We start from the raw sequence: 15,734 nt of genomic DNA, 5'->3' as shown, positions 1-15,734 counted from the left end.
GATTAATCATTATGACATGACTTCTAGACGGTGCTACATGGTCTTGTTTTTACTGACATAAATTAATGCAGGAGACCTTACCTATGAAGAGTAATGTTTTAAAAGTTTTGAAGTTTGTTTTTGAGCGCCACTTTTGCACATGGGCTGTGCCTGGTACTGCAGCACAATCACATTACAATGAAAGATGACACTCAGCTTATGGTTCCGGAATGGCGCTCCTACTGAATATAAACGTTCCACTCACATAACTATAAAAATCACACAAGCACTGTACCTGCTAGTGGTACTGTGTCTGAGAAAAATAATTTAACTTCCCATGCAAATAAGGGGGCTTTGAGACAACCTTGGCATGGACGAGCTTGGTGTATCATTCCGTCCCATCTTTTTTCATATTGAGGGCCTTCCTCCACTTCTGATTACCCATGCTCACCTCTCTGTGCAAGCAGTATCTGAACACAGTCCGCCTGTGTGCCAATGCACACTGACACTGCCATAACCGGCCGCAGACCGTGTCAGTGCTGACATACACAGAGAGGGCGGGCACGTTGTCCTCTTTGGCTTCTCGTGAGCACCGTTTGCAGACAGAAACCAGGCAGAAGAACGCTCCCGCCCACACTATGAGGCCTGGCCCAGGCAGTATCAGTGCGCATGCGCACACACGCAGACTGAGATCAGATCGTGCTTGCCCCGGAAGCAAATACTGTCCATCAGAAGTCGGGGAAGGCCCTCAATATGCAAATTAAGGGGCGTAATAGTTCACCAAACTCTTGGCCACACCAAGCCAGCACCGTTGCCTCCTCATTTCCATGGAAGTTTTTTTTTTTTTTTTTTTTCAGACGCTGTAACACTAACAAGTACAATGCTAGTAAAAATATTTTTTACAGGGGCGAAGTCCCCTAGATCACAGTGTAGATTATTTAATATTGATTTTGGGGGTGACAGACTCCCTCTTACTCTACCATGAGTACAGACCTCATTCTTGTGGCTAGGGGAGAATGGAGGGCACAAGTCCTCAGTTCTGCAATATGTTGGGCACCTGCAATTCCCGATTTACACTGATAAGCCGTATAGTATCTGAATGGTGTTTGCAGGTAGAAGTCCTGCCATCTGACAGCGGTCACCATGATTATACAGGTATGTCCGCTAGGTGTGACCTGCATGTTCTATTCTTACATATACAGTTATCTTCACTATAGACCATTACCGCAAACAATGCTCGCTCTGCCTGCCTTGCCCTTGTCCTTTACATATTATTTTTAGTGATATATGTTGTATTACGTCTTACGGGATTTATTTGGATAAGTTTTCTCACATTACTCATAAGTTTTTCAATTTTGTCACTGATATTTTTGTGCTTTCCAAAAAGTGTAATTTCTCATGTTACAACAACACATTGTTCCAATTTTCTGTATTGGCATCGGCTAGAAATAATAAAGCAGATAAAAGTTATGTTCGCCAAAGTCATTTTCACACCCGATCACTACAAGTGTCTCATGACAAACGCCTGCGCTCCCTACGGGATTCCTCATACAGCTTTCTGAGAATTCACTCCCCGGCCTGAGTTCTCACATTCCCGTAGACCGGCATGACTTTGGACATTTATGTATCTCAGAAGAATGTCACTGAAGTGCGGGAATCAGGACTGCTCTTTATGACGTTTGTCAAATGTCCGCAAGATGTTTTCTTTTACTTACCGGTGGACCAATGAAATGCCTTTCTAATTAAACCATTAGTGATCAGGAGTGTCAAAGTTTTAGTTATAATTTCCAAAACGTGTACATGCCATTATTTAGATGGCCCTATCAGTCATTCCTGTCCATGGGAAGCTATATAGGTGAAGTGTGTAGCTCAAAAGGGGGTGCAAGCACCTATTTCTACAGAGGACAAGAAACCGGCCGACCCTACTAGAATGTAGGAGTTGTGCTGAGCGCTGTAGACCAATCAAATGTTTACCCTGTGCGGCTCCTCCCTTCTCATGCTGTTTTATTGAGGCAAAGACTGCAGCTGCATCCCCCTCCTCCCTCTGTAGGTTGTACCATTTCACACTAGATTAATTTTTGGGGAGAACTGAGGAGGTTTCTGAATATTTACAGAGCGTCTCTAGACAGAAAAAGGAGAACTACAGGAAGGTGAGGACGATGCCATTATTGTTTCCCGAGAAGGATAAATTAGAAAGTTGTATACATTCGCTTATGATTGATTCAATAAGTCATAACAACTGTCCTAAGACTTTTGTATTTTTTTCTGGTAAAGATAACAGACATTAAAAGGAGAATGACAGCACAAAATTACTGTGCAAACCCAAGCATATGTGAGAGGTGCACCTTGGTGTGATCAAACATTTCAGGACACCTTCCTACCTACTTGCTTGCTATCAAGCTCCTACTTTCTCTGTCTCATGTAGAGCCAGAGCTGTCAATCAAAGAAGTGGAGAAAGGTGATCAATGCAAAAAAATGTACGTGCACTGAACTACTCGGCCACGTCAAAGGTCCACCGAGCGACGGTGCTTGGTTTTAAGTTACTTTTGCTGGCAACCTCACTGTAAAGCAGTTGTCCAGTACTTTTTATACTGATGGCCTGTCTACAGGATAGGTCATCAATACCAGATCGGTGGGGCCACACAGCTCCGCCAACTGTGTAGTGATTGCGGCCGGTTGCCACACATTTGAGTGGGAGTGGATCCGCAGTACCCCACTGTGGCGGCTAGACAGTGGATGGAGCGATGCTCTTCCACTCTGCAACTGGTCACATCCAGCATTGGTAGCAGCTAATCAGCAGGGGTGCCGGGCGTCACAACACCACTGTTCTGATATTGATGACCTATCCTAAGGATTGACCATCGATTTATAAGTACCGGACAATCCTTTTAACTTTGCAGCACTGTCTACCATCTGCTCTTTAGGAGGAAGAAGTAAGCCAAACAATTGTTTCCATAACCTCATTACATGAAAAATAAGAGAACAATGCGGCCACGTCATCAGGTAGGACAAGGGTTTGGAGATCCCTATAGCTCTGGATGCCGTAAATGTCTGAGACAGTCAACTTTTTTACCTGAAATTAGAGGTAATACGTAACCCTTCATTGTAATGTTTAATATTATCTGATATTTAGCCATTTTCTGATGGTCTGACCATTTTCCGCACACAGAGAGATACACCACTATGACATACAAGGCGTCGGGGGACTGTAGTTTTGTAGTATTCCCAACCAGGATTCTCCAGAGCCTGCTTAGGGCTTCACCTGAACATGCAGCTATATGGTGGGATTTTCTTCTTTCCCTTGGATCGTTTTCATCTTTGACCAACTAATAGATGTTTGTGGGTTATCCATTCTCATCTTTTAGTGGGCAGGATTGAAAACTTTACCAATAGATTGAAAACCGGTACATCAAGATTTCTCCAGTTTTGAGGATTTTCGTGAAGTGTATATTAAGGAGAGCAGTTTTCTCACCGGACGTTTATTTTTCTGTTTGTGTAATTTTAAGTAATGGAATAAGTGGTTTTACACCAGAGCGAACTATAAGCTTGAAACGCATTGACAGTGAGGTCTGTTATGTTAAAGCTCACCAGGACTCGGCTGTGATTGCTGTATGACATCACTAAACAAATGTCTAGTGACATCACTTGGCAAGCGATCGAGAGAGGGGTCAACATGTGAGGTCACAGTCCTGCAGGATTTTCTTTAAGTCTGAATATCCGTGTTGCCAAAGCGTTAGTCACTTCCTTAGATACAATATTTATATATGCCTGGAAATGATAATATTTCATGTTTATGGTTTCTGAGGTTATTACGCTCTTATAGATTATCTTACACATTTTCTGGCCCTCGGCTTTTAACTTTAACAAAATGCTCCTTGTATTTCTTCTGGAAAATAATCTGAAAACAGCAAAAGGGGAAATAATTGCGTCCACTTTTTTGGTATAAAATTAATGACTGTTTGCCACACTTCTGTACATTGAAGTATGGTGCCCTTAAATGCACAAACATTTAAAGGGGTTTTCTGTGAGTTTACATACATCATCTGTCTTTGGGATAGGCCAACAATTTGTGACTGATGGGACTCCTTCCATGTGTCCGGGTCTCCTATAGCTCGGGTGACAATGTGCCGCGTGAGCTCTGAAGATAATGGAATGCTTAACTCGCTCTTTTTTCGGTCATCCAATGTTCGTCCATTGTCACCACTGCAGCCCGTTAGTGGCCACTGATTGGCTGCAGTGCTCACGTGGCATAAAAATGCCATGGAAAACCAAAATGGCTGGAAATGCACCAGTGCGGGAGTTGAATATATGGGATTTTTATTTTACATTGTGGGATATAGTATTCAAGAAGGGGCTATCTGAATAATGGGCAACTCCTTTAAATTCTACGAAGATCCGCTAAACACAGATGACACACAGAAGACAGACTTTACTTCAGTGTTCCATCTGTGTTTCATGCATTCATAACTGATCCATTGTTGAGAATCAACGGATAAAAAAGTTCAGTGGACCTACTTCAGTTTTCCAAAACTGATAAAATGCAGAGGCAAAACAGAAGACACGAGATAAACAGTCTATTTTACACTGATGTAAAGCCAGACACGGATGTGTGACTATTTTCTAGGATAGAGAGTCCTCACACATAAGTAGATTAGATTCACAGGCGTGGCAAAATTGTTGGTACCTTCTGTTAAAGTAATAAAAATCCACAATGGTCCGAAACTGACAAGTAATTTTCAATTTAAATTTAGTGAATATCAACTAATGAGAATCAGACATTGCTTCTCAATTGTGGTTCATCAGATTTTTTTTTTAACTAATGATACTGGCCTGGACAAAAATGATAACTTTATATTTTGTTGCCCAACCTTTTGAGGCATTCACTACAAACTATTTTTGTACCTCTCAGTGATACTTCTGTACCTGTCCACAGGTATTGTGGCCCACTCCCCGTGAACAAACTGTTCCAGCTGTCTCAGGTGTGAAGGTATCTTCTCCAGATTGCAGGTTTCAGCTCCTTCCACAGATGTTCGATAGGGTTTAGATCAGAGCTCATAGAAGTCTCTTAAGAAGAGTCCAATTCTTTTCTCTTAGCCATTCTTGGATATTTTTAGCTGTGTGTTTTGGGTCATTATCCTGTTGGAGAACCCATGACTTGCGATTCATACCAAGCTCTCTGACACTGGGCAGCACATTTCTCCCTAGAATCCCTTGATAGTCTTGAGATTTCATTGTACCCTTCACAGATTCTAGACACCCTGTGCCAGATGCAGCAAAGCAGCCCCAAAACATTCCCGAGCCTCCTCCATGTTTCACAATAGGTACAATGTTCATTCTTTTTACATTTAATTTTTGTGTCTGTGAACATAGCTCATGTGACTTGCCAAAATGCTCCAGTTTTGTCTCATCTATCCAAAGCACATTCTCCTAGAAGCTTTGTCACCTTCCAATATGCATTTTGTCAAATTCCAGTCTCCTTTTTTATGATTTGCTTTAGATGGCATTTACTCCTTGGTCGTCTTCCATGAAGTCCACTTTGGCCAAGACAGCGATGGATGGTGCAATCTGATATTGATGTACCGTGACCTTGTAGTTCATCTAGAATATCTTCAGAAGTTGTTCTGGGCTCTTTGGTTACCATTTGTATAATCCGTCCTTTGACTTTGTCATCAATTTTTCTTTTGCGACCACGTCTAGGATGGATGGCTACAGTCCCACAGACCTTAAACTTCTGAATAATATGTGTAGCTGTAGTAAAAGGAACATCCGGCTCTTTAGAGATGGTTTTACAACCTTTACCTTTAGCATGTTTGTCTATTTTTTTCTTTATAATCTCACGAGACAACTCTCTCCTTATGTTTCTTTGCTTCGTGTTCATTGTGGTACAATCCATGATACCAAACAGAACAGTGACTACTTTTCACCCTAGAAAATGACTGACTGATTGCAAGTTTGTAGACTCTGATGCTAATTACAGGACGCATCATAGTTTTACATGTCTCCCTATGGTCAAATTATTTTCAATCTTTTCTGGGGACACCATCATTTTTGTCCTAACCATTTTCATTAGGTTTTTTTATTATTATTATTTACATTTTTCTGTTGAACCACAATTCAGAAACAATGTCTGATTCTCATTAGTTGCTATTCAGTAAACTTAAATTGAAAATAACTTTTGTCAGTTTCACGGTATTTCAGTGACCATTGTGGGTTTTTCTTATTTAGACAGAAAGGTACCAGCAATTTTTGTCCACATGTACAGTATATGCAAAATTTATTTGCTTGTTCTACTACCAGGACTGTATAAGAAACAACTACCTTATTTGCGGAGTTGTGGAGACCTGCTATATCTAAGACATTTCCTTCTAGTTAACAATATGTTCCAGATGGGAACATTTGGGTGTGAGAACGCACATCCGCTGATGCATAGATAATGTCTTACAAGCTCTGTAGAGCATCAACATATTTTTGTTGTACAGTAGCAGCATTATGAGACATTATGGACTTTGTTATAAATATTTACATATATATATTTTTTTAATAAAGAAGCACAGGCTTGCTATATTACATGGCCATATGCCCATTTTAAACCATGTTTTGTGGTTATAGAGCTCGGTATCCATGTCTGCACTCACTGTGTTTTATTTTTATTATGTGTTAGACTTTTTAGTAGTATTTGAGGGGCTTGTTTCAATTTCTTAAAAATAAAAATTTCTCGCCATGTTTTGCATCCTTTGTTGCAACTCAACTCGAAAGTAAAAATTTGTATAAACATAAGGGACACTGACAGTGGGAAGGGCATGTTTTTCAGTGTGTACATACCCTTGCATGTCTCTTAGCGACTGTTACAAAGTCTGCAAATTTTCTCATTTTGATTATCATCAGAGGACACTTTAATCAAAATGCCTGATTACTTGGAAAAAAAGTTATAAATATTATTACATGATCATCAGAGTTCTGTTATGGCAACAATACATTGCAATTGCACTAGTATTTTGGATATGGCGGGCAGATTGATATCGTTTTAATATTCGTTTAAACTTGTAATCAAACTTCTGCACTTTCGATGCTTAGGAGTCCAGTGGGCGTTCCTATACAATTACTTCCAGCCTTCCTTGTAGGACTGCACATAGAGGTAGCTGACAATCACGGAGCAGGACCATTCAGTGAGCTCATAGACCCAAAATAAGCTGATCTGTGACTCCTGATGTGAAAGGGGGCAGAGTACCAGGGAGGGGTGGAGGTCAAGGGTGGAACTTAAACTTCCACTGCAATGTTGCCAACTGTACGGTCGTTGTCTTTGTGTCGACCACAAGAGGTTGGGTCTTTGTAAACAACTGAGTTGGCAATACTACTCACAGAGGGGAATAGGAGTTACGGAAACTGAGACGCCCACTTGACAGTTTTTGGAGCCTACCCTAAAGAGTTTTCTTGCAGAATCACTGATTACTGTAAAGGACTGGTCTTAGCCGTTTCGCACTTGTAGATACCTTGTATAGTTAATTATTCTGCAGTATTGCCCTGTAATTTCCTATAAGGACCTTGGCCTCTAGACCACCTGTCTGAGAATCACATTCCTGAGCCGTGAAGGGAAATTAGAATACTTACACTAATTATGTTTGTGCAGTCATGCAGGTTGAGTTATGGGTCACTAGCCATTTTTATGTTTTGTGCTGATTTGCATTCTTTTTCACAGAATTGGAAAAGAACTTGGCAGTTTTATCTCTCCAGAGCTTTTATGTTGTATTGAAGGCTTGTCATGAGCCAAAGTATAGTTTCTATTTTTCTAGATCCATTTCTTAGCATTGTAGACATAGGATGTAATATTTATTGTAGACCACTGACAAATCATCAGCACTAATGGAGGGGAAACTGAACGTCCTGTGATCCTTTTACGTGGGTGAAGTTGTAGCTGCAAGTTACGGAGGAATTAAAAAATGTTCCATATAGTATTATACAAAAAACTTATATAAGTAGACAGAAGTATCACAGAACAGTGGTATTTTAGGTAATCTATGATACTCCGGAAGACCACTTCTTTGAGACAACCCTCTTATAGAGATCAGATTTGACGCTTCTCTTAAAATATATATTTTTTTAAATATTATAAAAAAAAAAAAAAGTACGGTAAGTGTTGTTCAAAAATGCAACTCGTCCCACAAAAAGCAAACCCTCACATGGCCATATTGACCAAAAAAAAATGTTGTGGCTGTGGGAAGAAGGGGAGCACAAAAATGAAACCGCAAAAACGAAAATACCTCCAGTCATAACGGGATTTAAGAAAAGTAGTAAGCCTGTGGTCGCAAGAATGGCTCTCATCTTTATGGAGCGAAGCACTCCAATAAGGAAAATGGGACACTTACATCGAACTGTATCTTGCAGAACGCACAGTGACCATAATGGGCGAGCATGCTTGGCACTGCTCGATACTCGACTGAGAATCAGGGTGATTTGATTGATCGAGTAACGAGCAGTGCCAAGTATCGTGTGTTGCTCGAATTCCCATAAGTGAATTATCTGAGCCGGGCGGAGAGAGACATGAGTTTGCCCATTCACATCCATTATGCCCCACAACTTGAGTCAAGCACGTCTGAGTGTCCGACATGCTAGATTCGAGTAACGAGCACTCGAGCATTTGAGTGCTTGATCAACACTAACAATAATTCAAAATCTACTTTTATTAGATGAACATTCACACCCACATATCTCCCCTTGGTGATCTCCGAGAGGGCTGGTCAATGGAATATCGATTCTGGTCCCAAAAAATTAAGAGATCTCCAGTTTTCAGGATATCTGCCCACCTGGTTGTCCCAGGCGGGAAATATTAATGCCAATGCATATATATCTTTATCCATGTGTCTGATATTAATTTGATGCCTAGGCCGCCCAGTGGTGTAAGTAAATGAGTTAGATTCGCCACTTCGTCACAACACGGAAAATATGTCTCACATAACGAGAGGACATACGCCTGTCACAAAAAAAGCAATATTCATAACTGGACTTGATCAAATATTACTTTGAAGACCTTGAAACTTTATTTCCATAGGTAAGAAATGTCTTACCCCCCAACTCGTGTATACACTGAGCCCACACTTGATGTCTGCTCTTTAGGAGAATCCAACTTCAATTACCTGTTCACAGCAGGGGGTCATAGTTGAATAATGATTGTAATGAAGTTCTGTTTCTCTTTCACTTCCCAGGTTATAATTAAGCCATGCTTCAAACCTCAATATGAGAGTTACACTTCCCTTCTCATGAAATGGTTTCATGGATTTTGACCCCATGTTACCATTACATACATGATTCAAGTCGATCAATGTTTATTTACAAGCTGGTATATACAGGCTGATGAGTATTGATTAGGGAGGTGGAAAAGATTCTTCAGACATGTTGGCGTTGCACCGCAATAATGACGTTGTACCGGATCTACTAATTACAAGAAGTGGCGGAGATGGTGCCCGGCAGGCTGGGGTCACACGAGCATTTATTTTCTCATCCAAGAGAATCGGGCTGGTTATGCAAATCACACTCGGATCAGCGTTTGATTAAAGTGCAATCCAATTCTTTAGGGTGAGGATGGAGAACAAAAAATGTCTCCATCTTCTCCATTTTGTCAGTCCATAGAAATCGAACTGCATTCAGATGTCTTCCGAGTGTAGTGTGGTAGTTTCCATGGCCTCACTGATCAAACTTGGGCATGCGACGATCTTTCTAGAAAAGGAAGTGTCAGCCTATTATGAGGTTCATGTGAAAACTGCAAGGTTTCAAGATTAATTTTTTAATAAATCATGAATTGGATAACATAAGAATAAAATAACAATTTCATCAAAAATACCAAATTATTTTCTCATGACACGTTCCCTTTAGGAGAAAAGCTCTTCAACATCTGCTACTTGGTTAAATTTTCAGTTGTTTCTTTAGTTGCTTGGAAACCAATCTGACAGTTCTCGTCATAGAGGTCTCCACATGATCTGGAAGTGACGCTTAACACATTTACACAGATGGAAGTAGCAGAAATACCAATCTTTTATGATGCATCTAACTGGGGTCTGTGTGTCCCTGTAGCGGAGGGATACCCTGTGGAGGTGCAAAGCCTTGTGCCAAGATTTCTTCAATCTTTTCTTATTACTATTATACTTTTCTACTTTGGTTTTCATAAATATGTTGCTCAAAAATAGAATTTCCATTTGGTACAAAAAATAACAAAACTCTTGGCGCCCTTACCTTTCTCTTTCTTGCTCTAGTAGATTGGTAAATTCATCACTTTTTTCCATATACTCCGTGTGCTTTCTCTTCTCGTCCTCTAGGTCGTACAGGGTTTGTCTCTGGGACTTCTCCACCATTAGCAGCTGCTCTATCATTCTCTTGTGCGTGTCCTTGTGCTTCTCCACAACCTTATCCAGCTGAATGAGACAAGAAAGATTGGTCAGAAATAGCCATGGGCAATAGTTTAGGTTCCATTTGTGGATTGAAACCTGGATACTATTAAGGTGTAACTCTGTAAGAAGAATCTACAAACTTCGTTCGTACTAGCTCATCCCTAAAATTATATATATTTTTTTTAAATAATCCATTAATGATAAAAGTTTGAGAAATTGCGTAGGTTTAAAATTCTGGCGTAAAAGCCTTGAAAAGTCATAAAATTTAGGCAAAACCCAGAGTTGCGCCAAAATCTTGCCACTTTTGGCGTTTTCACGCCAATTTTTCCCTGAATGGGTGAAACTGGGGCGTAACGGGGGGTGTGGCAAAGGTAGTTTGTCTAATTCATGATGATCAGCAGCATTTATTATGCCACAGATCTTCACCAGCAGGGGCTGGAGTAGGATTTGTTGTAAGGTTTGCACACCACTCGACTGGCGCTCCTGATCCATGAAGAGGTATATGCTCAGTAGAACGTATATTTTATTAATTGAAATCCCTCGTGTGGGTATGTGTATGAGTCCAGTGGTTGGTCCTATTCAGTGATTGACAGTCTTCCCTGTATGAATGCTTGTAGAGATGACTGTCAATCATTAGTAGGACCGCCCACTGGACTTGTAAACACACACCAGGTGTTTCAATTAATAAAATACAAGTCATGCTGAATCTTATCCTACAAACTTATATATCATTCTGCTCAGCTTCTCCTCTATACCTTGCAATCCACAGATCGAGCTGCATGTACACCGTGACCTGTTTCCTTTAAAGATGACTTCTCACCAAATTTTTCATGCTCAACTGGACACACAGTGTAATAGTGGTTAAAGAGTAGAATAAAACTTTTGTCCAGTTCAACATGAAAAATATGTGAACCTACGGCAATGGGTTTGTTGCCAGCCATACCGACCAAGCCCATGCTGGCCCAGTGCGTCAGTATTTGTGCACAGAGGGTCTGCATTGGTACATGGATTCTAGATTAATAACTGTTTATTTAACCGAAAAGGCCACCATTTACGTAATTCTGTTGTATTTTAGTCCTGTTATTTATAGGGTGGCTATCATTACAAAAACATCTCGGTGCACCCATAACTATTATATGAAGAGCAGCGTGTATTGTTTATCTAGTGAAGGACCTTTTCTCTGCCTTTTGAGATTTATTTGTATTTTTTGGCTAGTTTCCATTAGAGCCAAAAGAGGGAAAACAAGTGATTTCTTCCCATCTGTCGGTTTACACTGTGCGCCGTCTACTGATGGTAATTACTGGCCAGATTTACCCTGTAAACCATCCTCCATTAGTGTCGGCTTTTATAAAGATACTGCCAGGGTGTAATGTGAGTCTATGTAATTGCTATCTTTTGAGGGATTTTTCTTTGTTTTAGCTTCTATGTTGTTTGTCTGTCTGCTATTTGTCCACTGACCCCCCCGATAGAGGATCTGTATTCTTTCCATTTCTAAAGCACACTTTATTAAAACATATCTCTATATTATCTTACATCCGAATTAGCAGTATTACTTCTACTAAATAAAAGTTTTCTGAATAATAATAATCAGACAGGAAATCTGATAATTGGGTATCTGACTGTTAGAACGCCCATTGATTCCGCCTTCTTCCGATGATGCATCATGAATTGGGGAAATGGCTACGAGTCTTACACAATTACTAATTAGCTTTAAACCAAGAAATATAGGAGCACAAAATAACCTATTTACATATATAATTTTGATCCAATTCAAGTAGACAGCAAAATCCTATACCAAAAAAACCACTTGAACAAATAAAACCATAATAACCACATAATCAATCATATTGTATTCCAAATATAAATAATTTTATTGAAGACACCAATCCAATTTAACACAAAAAAATATTAAAAAACATATATGACAAAATCTAAAAAACAAGGAGAGCAGAGCACCACACGTAGTCCATTCTAGTTAATAGTATATCATACGGTACTATGTATATCCAGCTAGTCATAAATAGGGAAACAGGTATTTCATATTCACAATATCATAAATAATATTCAATAAAGTGCTATAAATATATATCCAGATCCTAGTAGTATCAAATTAAATAAAGTGCATATGTTATAGGGTACATATAGCCCCAAAATCTATCATAAAGTGCATAAGTAAAAGTCACATATAGTGATTCCTAGTAAGAAAATTACTGAGACATGATAAGGAAATCCATATACTAACCAGGATTCATTTCCCACGTGGTGCCGCTGCTACCCCACACTCCAACGCGCGTTTCACATGTTGCTTCGTCAGGGAGTGTAAAATGATTTAACCCCTTCAGATGGATTTACAGCATGGGACAAGACTGAACGACAGAAGGTATGGAATATTGTTGTTTGTTTTTTTTTACTTTATTTCAGGTGACAAGGGTCTTCAGGTGGATTAAGAGTATAATAAAATACTAAACACCCTGTGTCTTTATTTCATTAAAATACTTTTTAAGAATGTGTGTGTGTTTTATTAACCATTTCGTACTATTGGATTAATAATGGATAGGTGTCATAATTGACGTCTCTCCATTATTAATCTGGCTTAATGTCACCTTACAATAGCAAGGTGACATTAACCCTTCATTACCCCATATCCCACCGCTACACGGGAGTGGGAAGAGAGAGAGGCCAAGTGCCAGAATAGGCGCATCTTACAGATGTGCCTTTTCTGGAGTGGCTGGTGGCAGATGTTTTTAGCCAGTGGGGGTCCTATAACATGGTCCCTCTCTAGGCTATTAATATCTGCCCTCAGTCACTGGCTTTCCCACTCTGGCGGAGAGAATTGCGCGGGAGCCCACGCCAATTTTTTCCGGGATTTAACCCTTTTATTTAATAGCTAGAGCCCACAAATTTTACACAGAGACACTTGTTACATTAGTAAAGAGGAATATGTAATAAAAGAAGGGATATGAGATGGTTTACTGTATGTAAACCATGTCTCATATCCTGTCGGGTTTGTGAAGGAGAAATGAAAAGCCAGCAATTTAATTACCAGCTTTTCTGCTATCTAGCGCTGAATTAAATATATATATATTATATTATAATATATATATATATATATATATATATATATATATATATATATATTCTAGGTGTAGACATTTATTCTACCTATTCTATTCTGTCAGTGTGATTTTACTTTACACCGCACTGAATTACCGGCTTTTCTATAGAACACCGCTGCTTATTTCTCGCAAGTCACACGCATGGTCCGTGTGTAATCCGTAATTTTCTCGCCCCCATAGACTTTCATTGGCGGATTTTTTGCGCAATACGCTGACAAACGCAGCATGCTGCGATTTTCTACGCCCGTAACATACCGTATATTACGGATGCGTAATATACGACAGATAGGAGCTGCCCCATAGAGAATCATTGGGCCGTGTGCCATGCGTATTTTCTGGACGTATTTTCTGCGCTCATACGTCCGTAAAACTCGCTAGTGTGACGCCGGCCTTAGGAGTAGCGCTGTGTTGTGGAAAAGGACAGGAGTAAGATGGACTTTGACTTCGCCCCTTTTGTTCCCAGGAACAGTGGAGGTCTTTGGGATTTGGGCCTTACTAATCAGACAGTGAAGGCATTTCTAATCAGTATGTATGGTATTTGTGAGAAAATCAATTTAAAGAACCATTCCACGCAAAACTGATAAATTTGGTAATATCTAAAGTGGGGCTGTAAGAAGTGCATTAACTCGTATTTCTCTTTTTTACGCTGCCTTTTCAGGCTGTAAAGACGACTCTCATCCATATGACTTAACAAATCCATGTAATACTACATTTCACATGTAGTTGTTGCTGCTGGCTGCACCTTCCCCCTGCAAGATCGTTGGCTCCAACCTGAAAGGAATGTCTCAAATTAGAACAAACCCTTTAAATAGAGATGAGCAATTTGATTTGCACCGCCCTTGTCCACTGTCTGGCCTTCTGTGGTAGCTGGTCTTCACTCCTGGGTTTGGCATCTTGGGCGCATCTGGGGCTTACTAGGCCCTGCAATGGCTAGTCACTAAACCTCACAAAATATGACGTGTGTCTGAAGTGCCCAGGATGCCATTTCAAGGATTCCGGAAGCAAAAATTAAGCTCGGCATCCAAGAAGATGTGGACCGTTTTAGTGCAATGTAATCTGGATCGTAAAAAAAAGGGCCAACCTTGGACTGACCATGTGCATATCGCCAGTCATAGGAGGCAGTGTTAGCCCATATTCGGATGTCCATATATCACTGACCTACTATGGATTGGCCATTAGTCTGAAGACCTGAACTTGGCAAACTCGTAGAGTTTGGGTCAAGAAATCTGTGGCCAGTCCGTGCATCGTGGCACATACTCAGACTGCTATACTCAGCTGAATTCTTCTTTCATGTGTAATCTAGCACGTGGCTCACATTTCTTTTGATATTATGGTCTTTTTGGGAAATGAAGTCAATTTATAGAAATTCCTAATCAGCAAACGAGCCACAGTGCATGTTGTTTAGAAACCAACGTAGTGAAAATCAGGACAATCTCCTGCTCCGCGTACGGCCAAGCGCTGACATCATGTCCACATGTCAGAATGGATTTCTACCACTTCAGGCCTACAGAGAGACATCTTTGTAAATGGCTAAAATATTAGTCTTTCCAAGTTTAACATTTCAAGTTTTAATTGAAAGCAGATAGAGTTCAACTGGAAAGGTTAGACTGTTAACAAAAGTGCTATGTCTGAAATCGGAGCGAGAGCTACGTCTTGACTGGCAGCTATTGAAGCGCCATTTCAAAGAAATATATTATCTGCTATTTTTCATTACTTCAAATATTATTTTTGCATTAAAAGCTTTAATAATGCCATGATTTATGCCAGGGCTGATGAATTAGAGCAATGATAGAATGAGATTTCAAATTAAAATTCTCTTCATGTTGGTAGTATAGGCGTGCAGAAAGAATTTTATTCTTATTACTTTCATGGTGTAGGGTGTCCCTGGCAATGGTAAAATAAATAGATGTGGTTTACATTAGGAAATGTATTCCTTGGGCTACGATTACTAAAATGACTGTTGGGGATACGTGACTCTACACACTTGTATGAAACATTACACTGTCCCGCCACTTTATATGGCAAACATGCGGGGATTTTTAAGCCCCGCTTTAAGCTCCAAATTTTGAAGCCGCCATTTTATAAAATAAACTAATAATCATGAACTTGCGTTTGTCTGTAAAAAGTGCTCTTTGTTGTGTGTAAATCACATGCCAACTTTCTATGTGCAAATCTGTATCAAAAAAGATTTCTCATAAAGGGGTCTCTTGTCTTTCCTTACTAGGATATGTCATCACTTTTTGATCTGCCTGGATCGGAT

General features: G+C 39.9%; 2 protein-coding genes across 2 annotated transcripts in view; one reads left to right on the top strand and one right to left on the bottom strand.

The window, feature by feature from the left end:
* The window catches only part of CMSS1 (cms1 ribosomal small subunit homolog), a 398,466-nt gene that overhangs the window by 157,138 nt on the left and 225,594 nt on the right, over positions 1–15,734 (top strand). The window lies entirely within an intron of this gene.
* Positions 1–15,734, bottom strand: part of FILIP1L (filamin A interacting protein 1 like) — a 319,879-nt gene that overhangs the window by 130,680 nt on the left and 173,465 nt on the right. Inside the window, exon 4 of the mRNA XM_077294134.1 lies at positions 10,204–10,382. Within this exon, the coding sequence (XP_077150249.1) occupies positions 10,204–10,382 (179 nt within the window). The remainder of the gene's footprint in view (positions 1–10,203; positions 10,383–15,734) is intronic.

The sequence above is a fragment of the Ranitomeya variabilis genome, chromosome 3 (assembly GCF_051348905.1).
Source record: "Ranitomeya variabilis isolate aRanVar5 chromosome 3, aRanVar5.hap1, whole genome shotgun sequence".
NCBI lineage: Eukaryota > Metazoa > Chordata > Amphibia > Anura > Dendrobatidae > Ranitomeya > Ranitomeya variabilis.
This window is presented reverse-complemented; position numbering and strand designations above follow the sequence as displayed.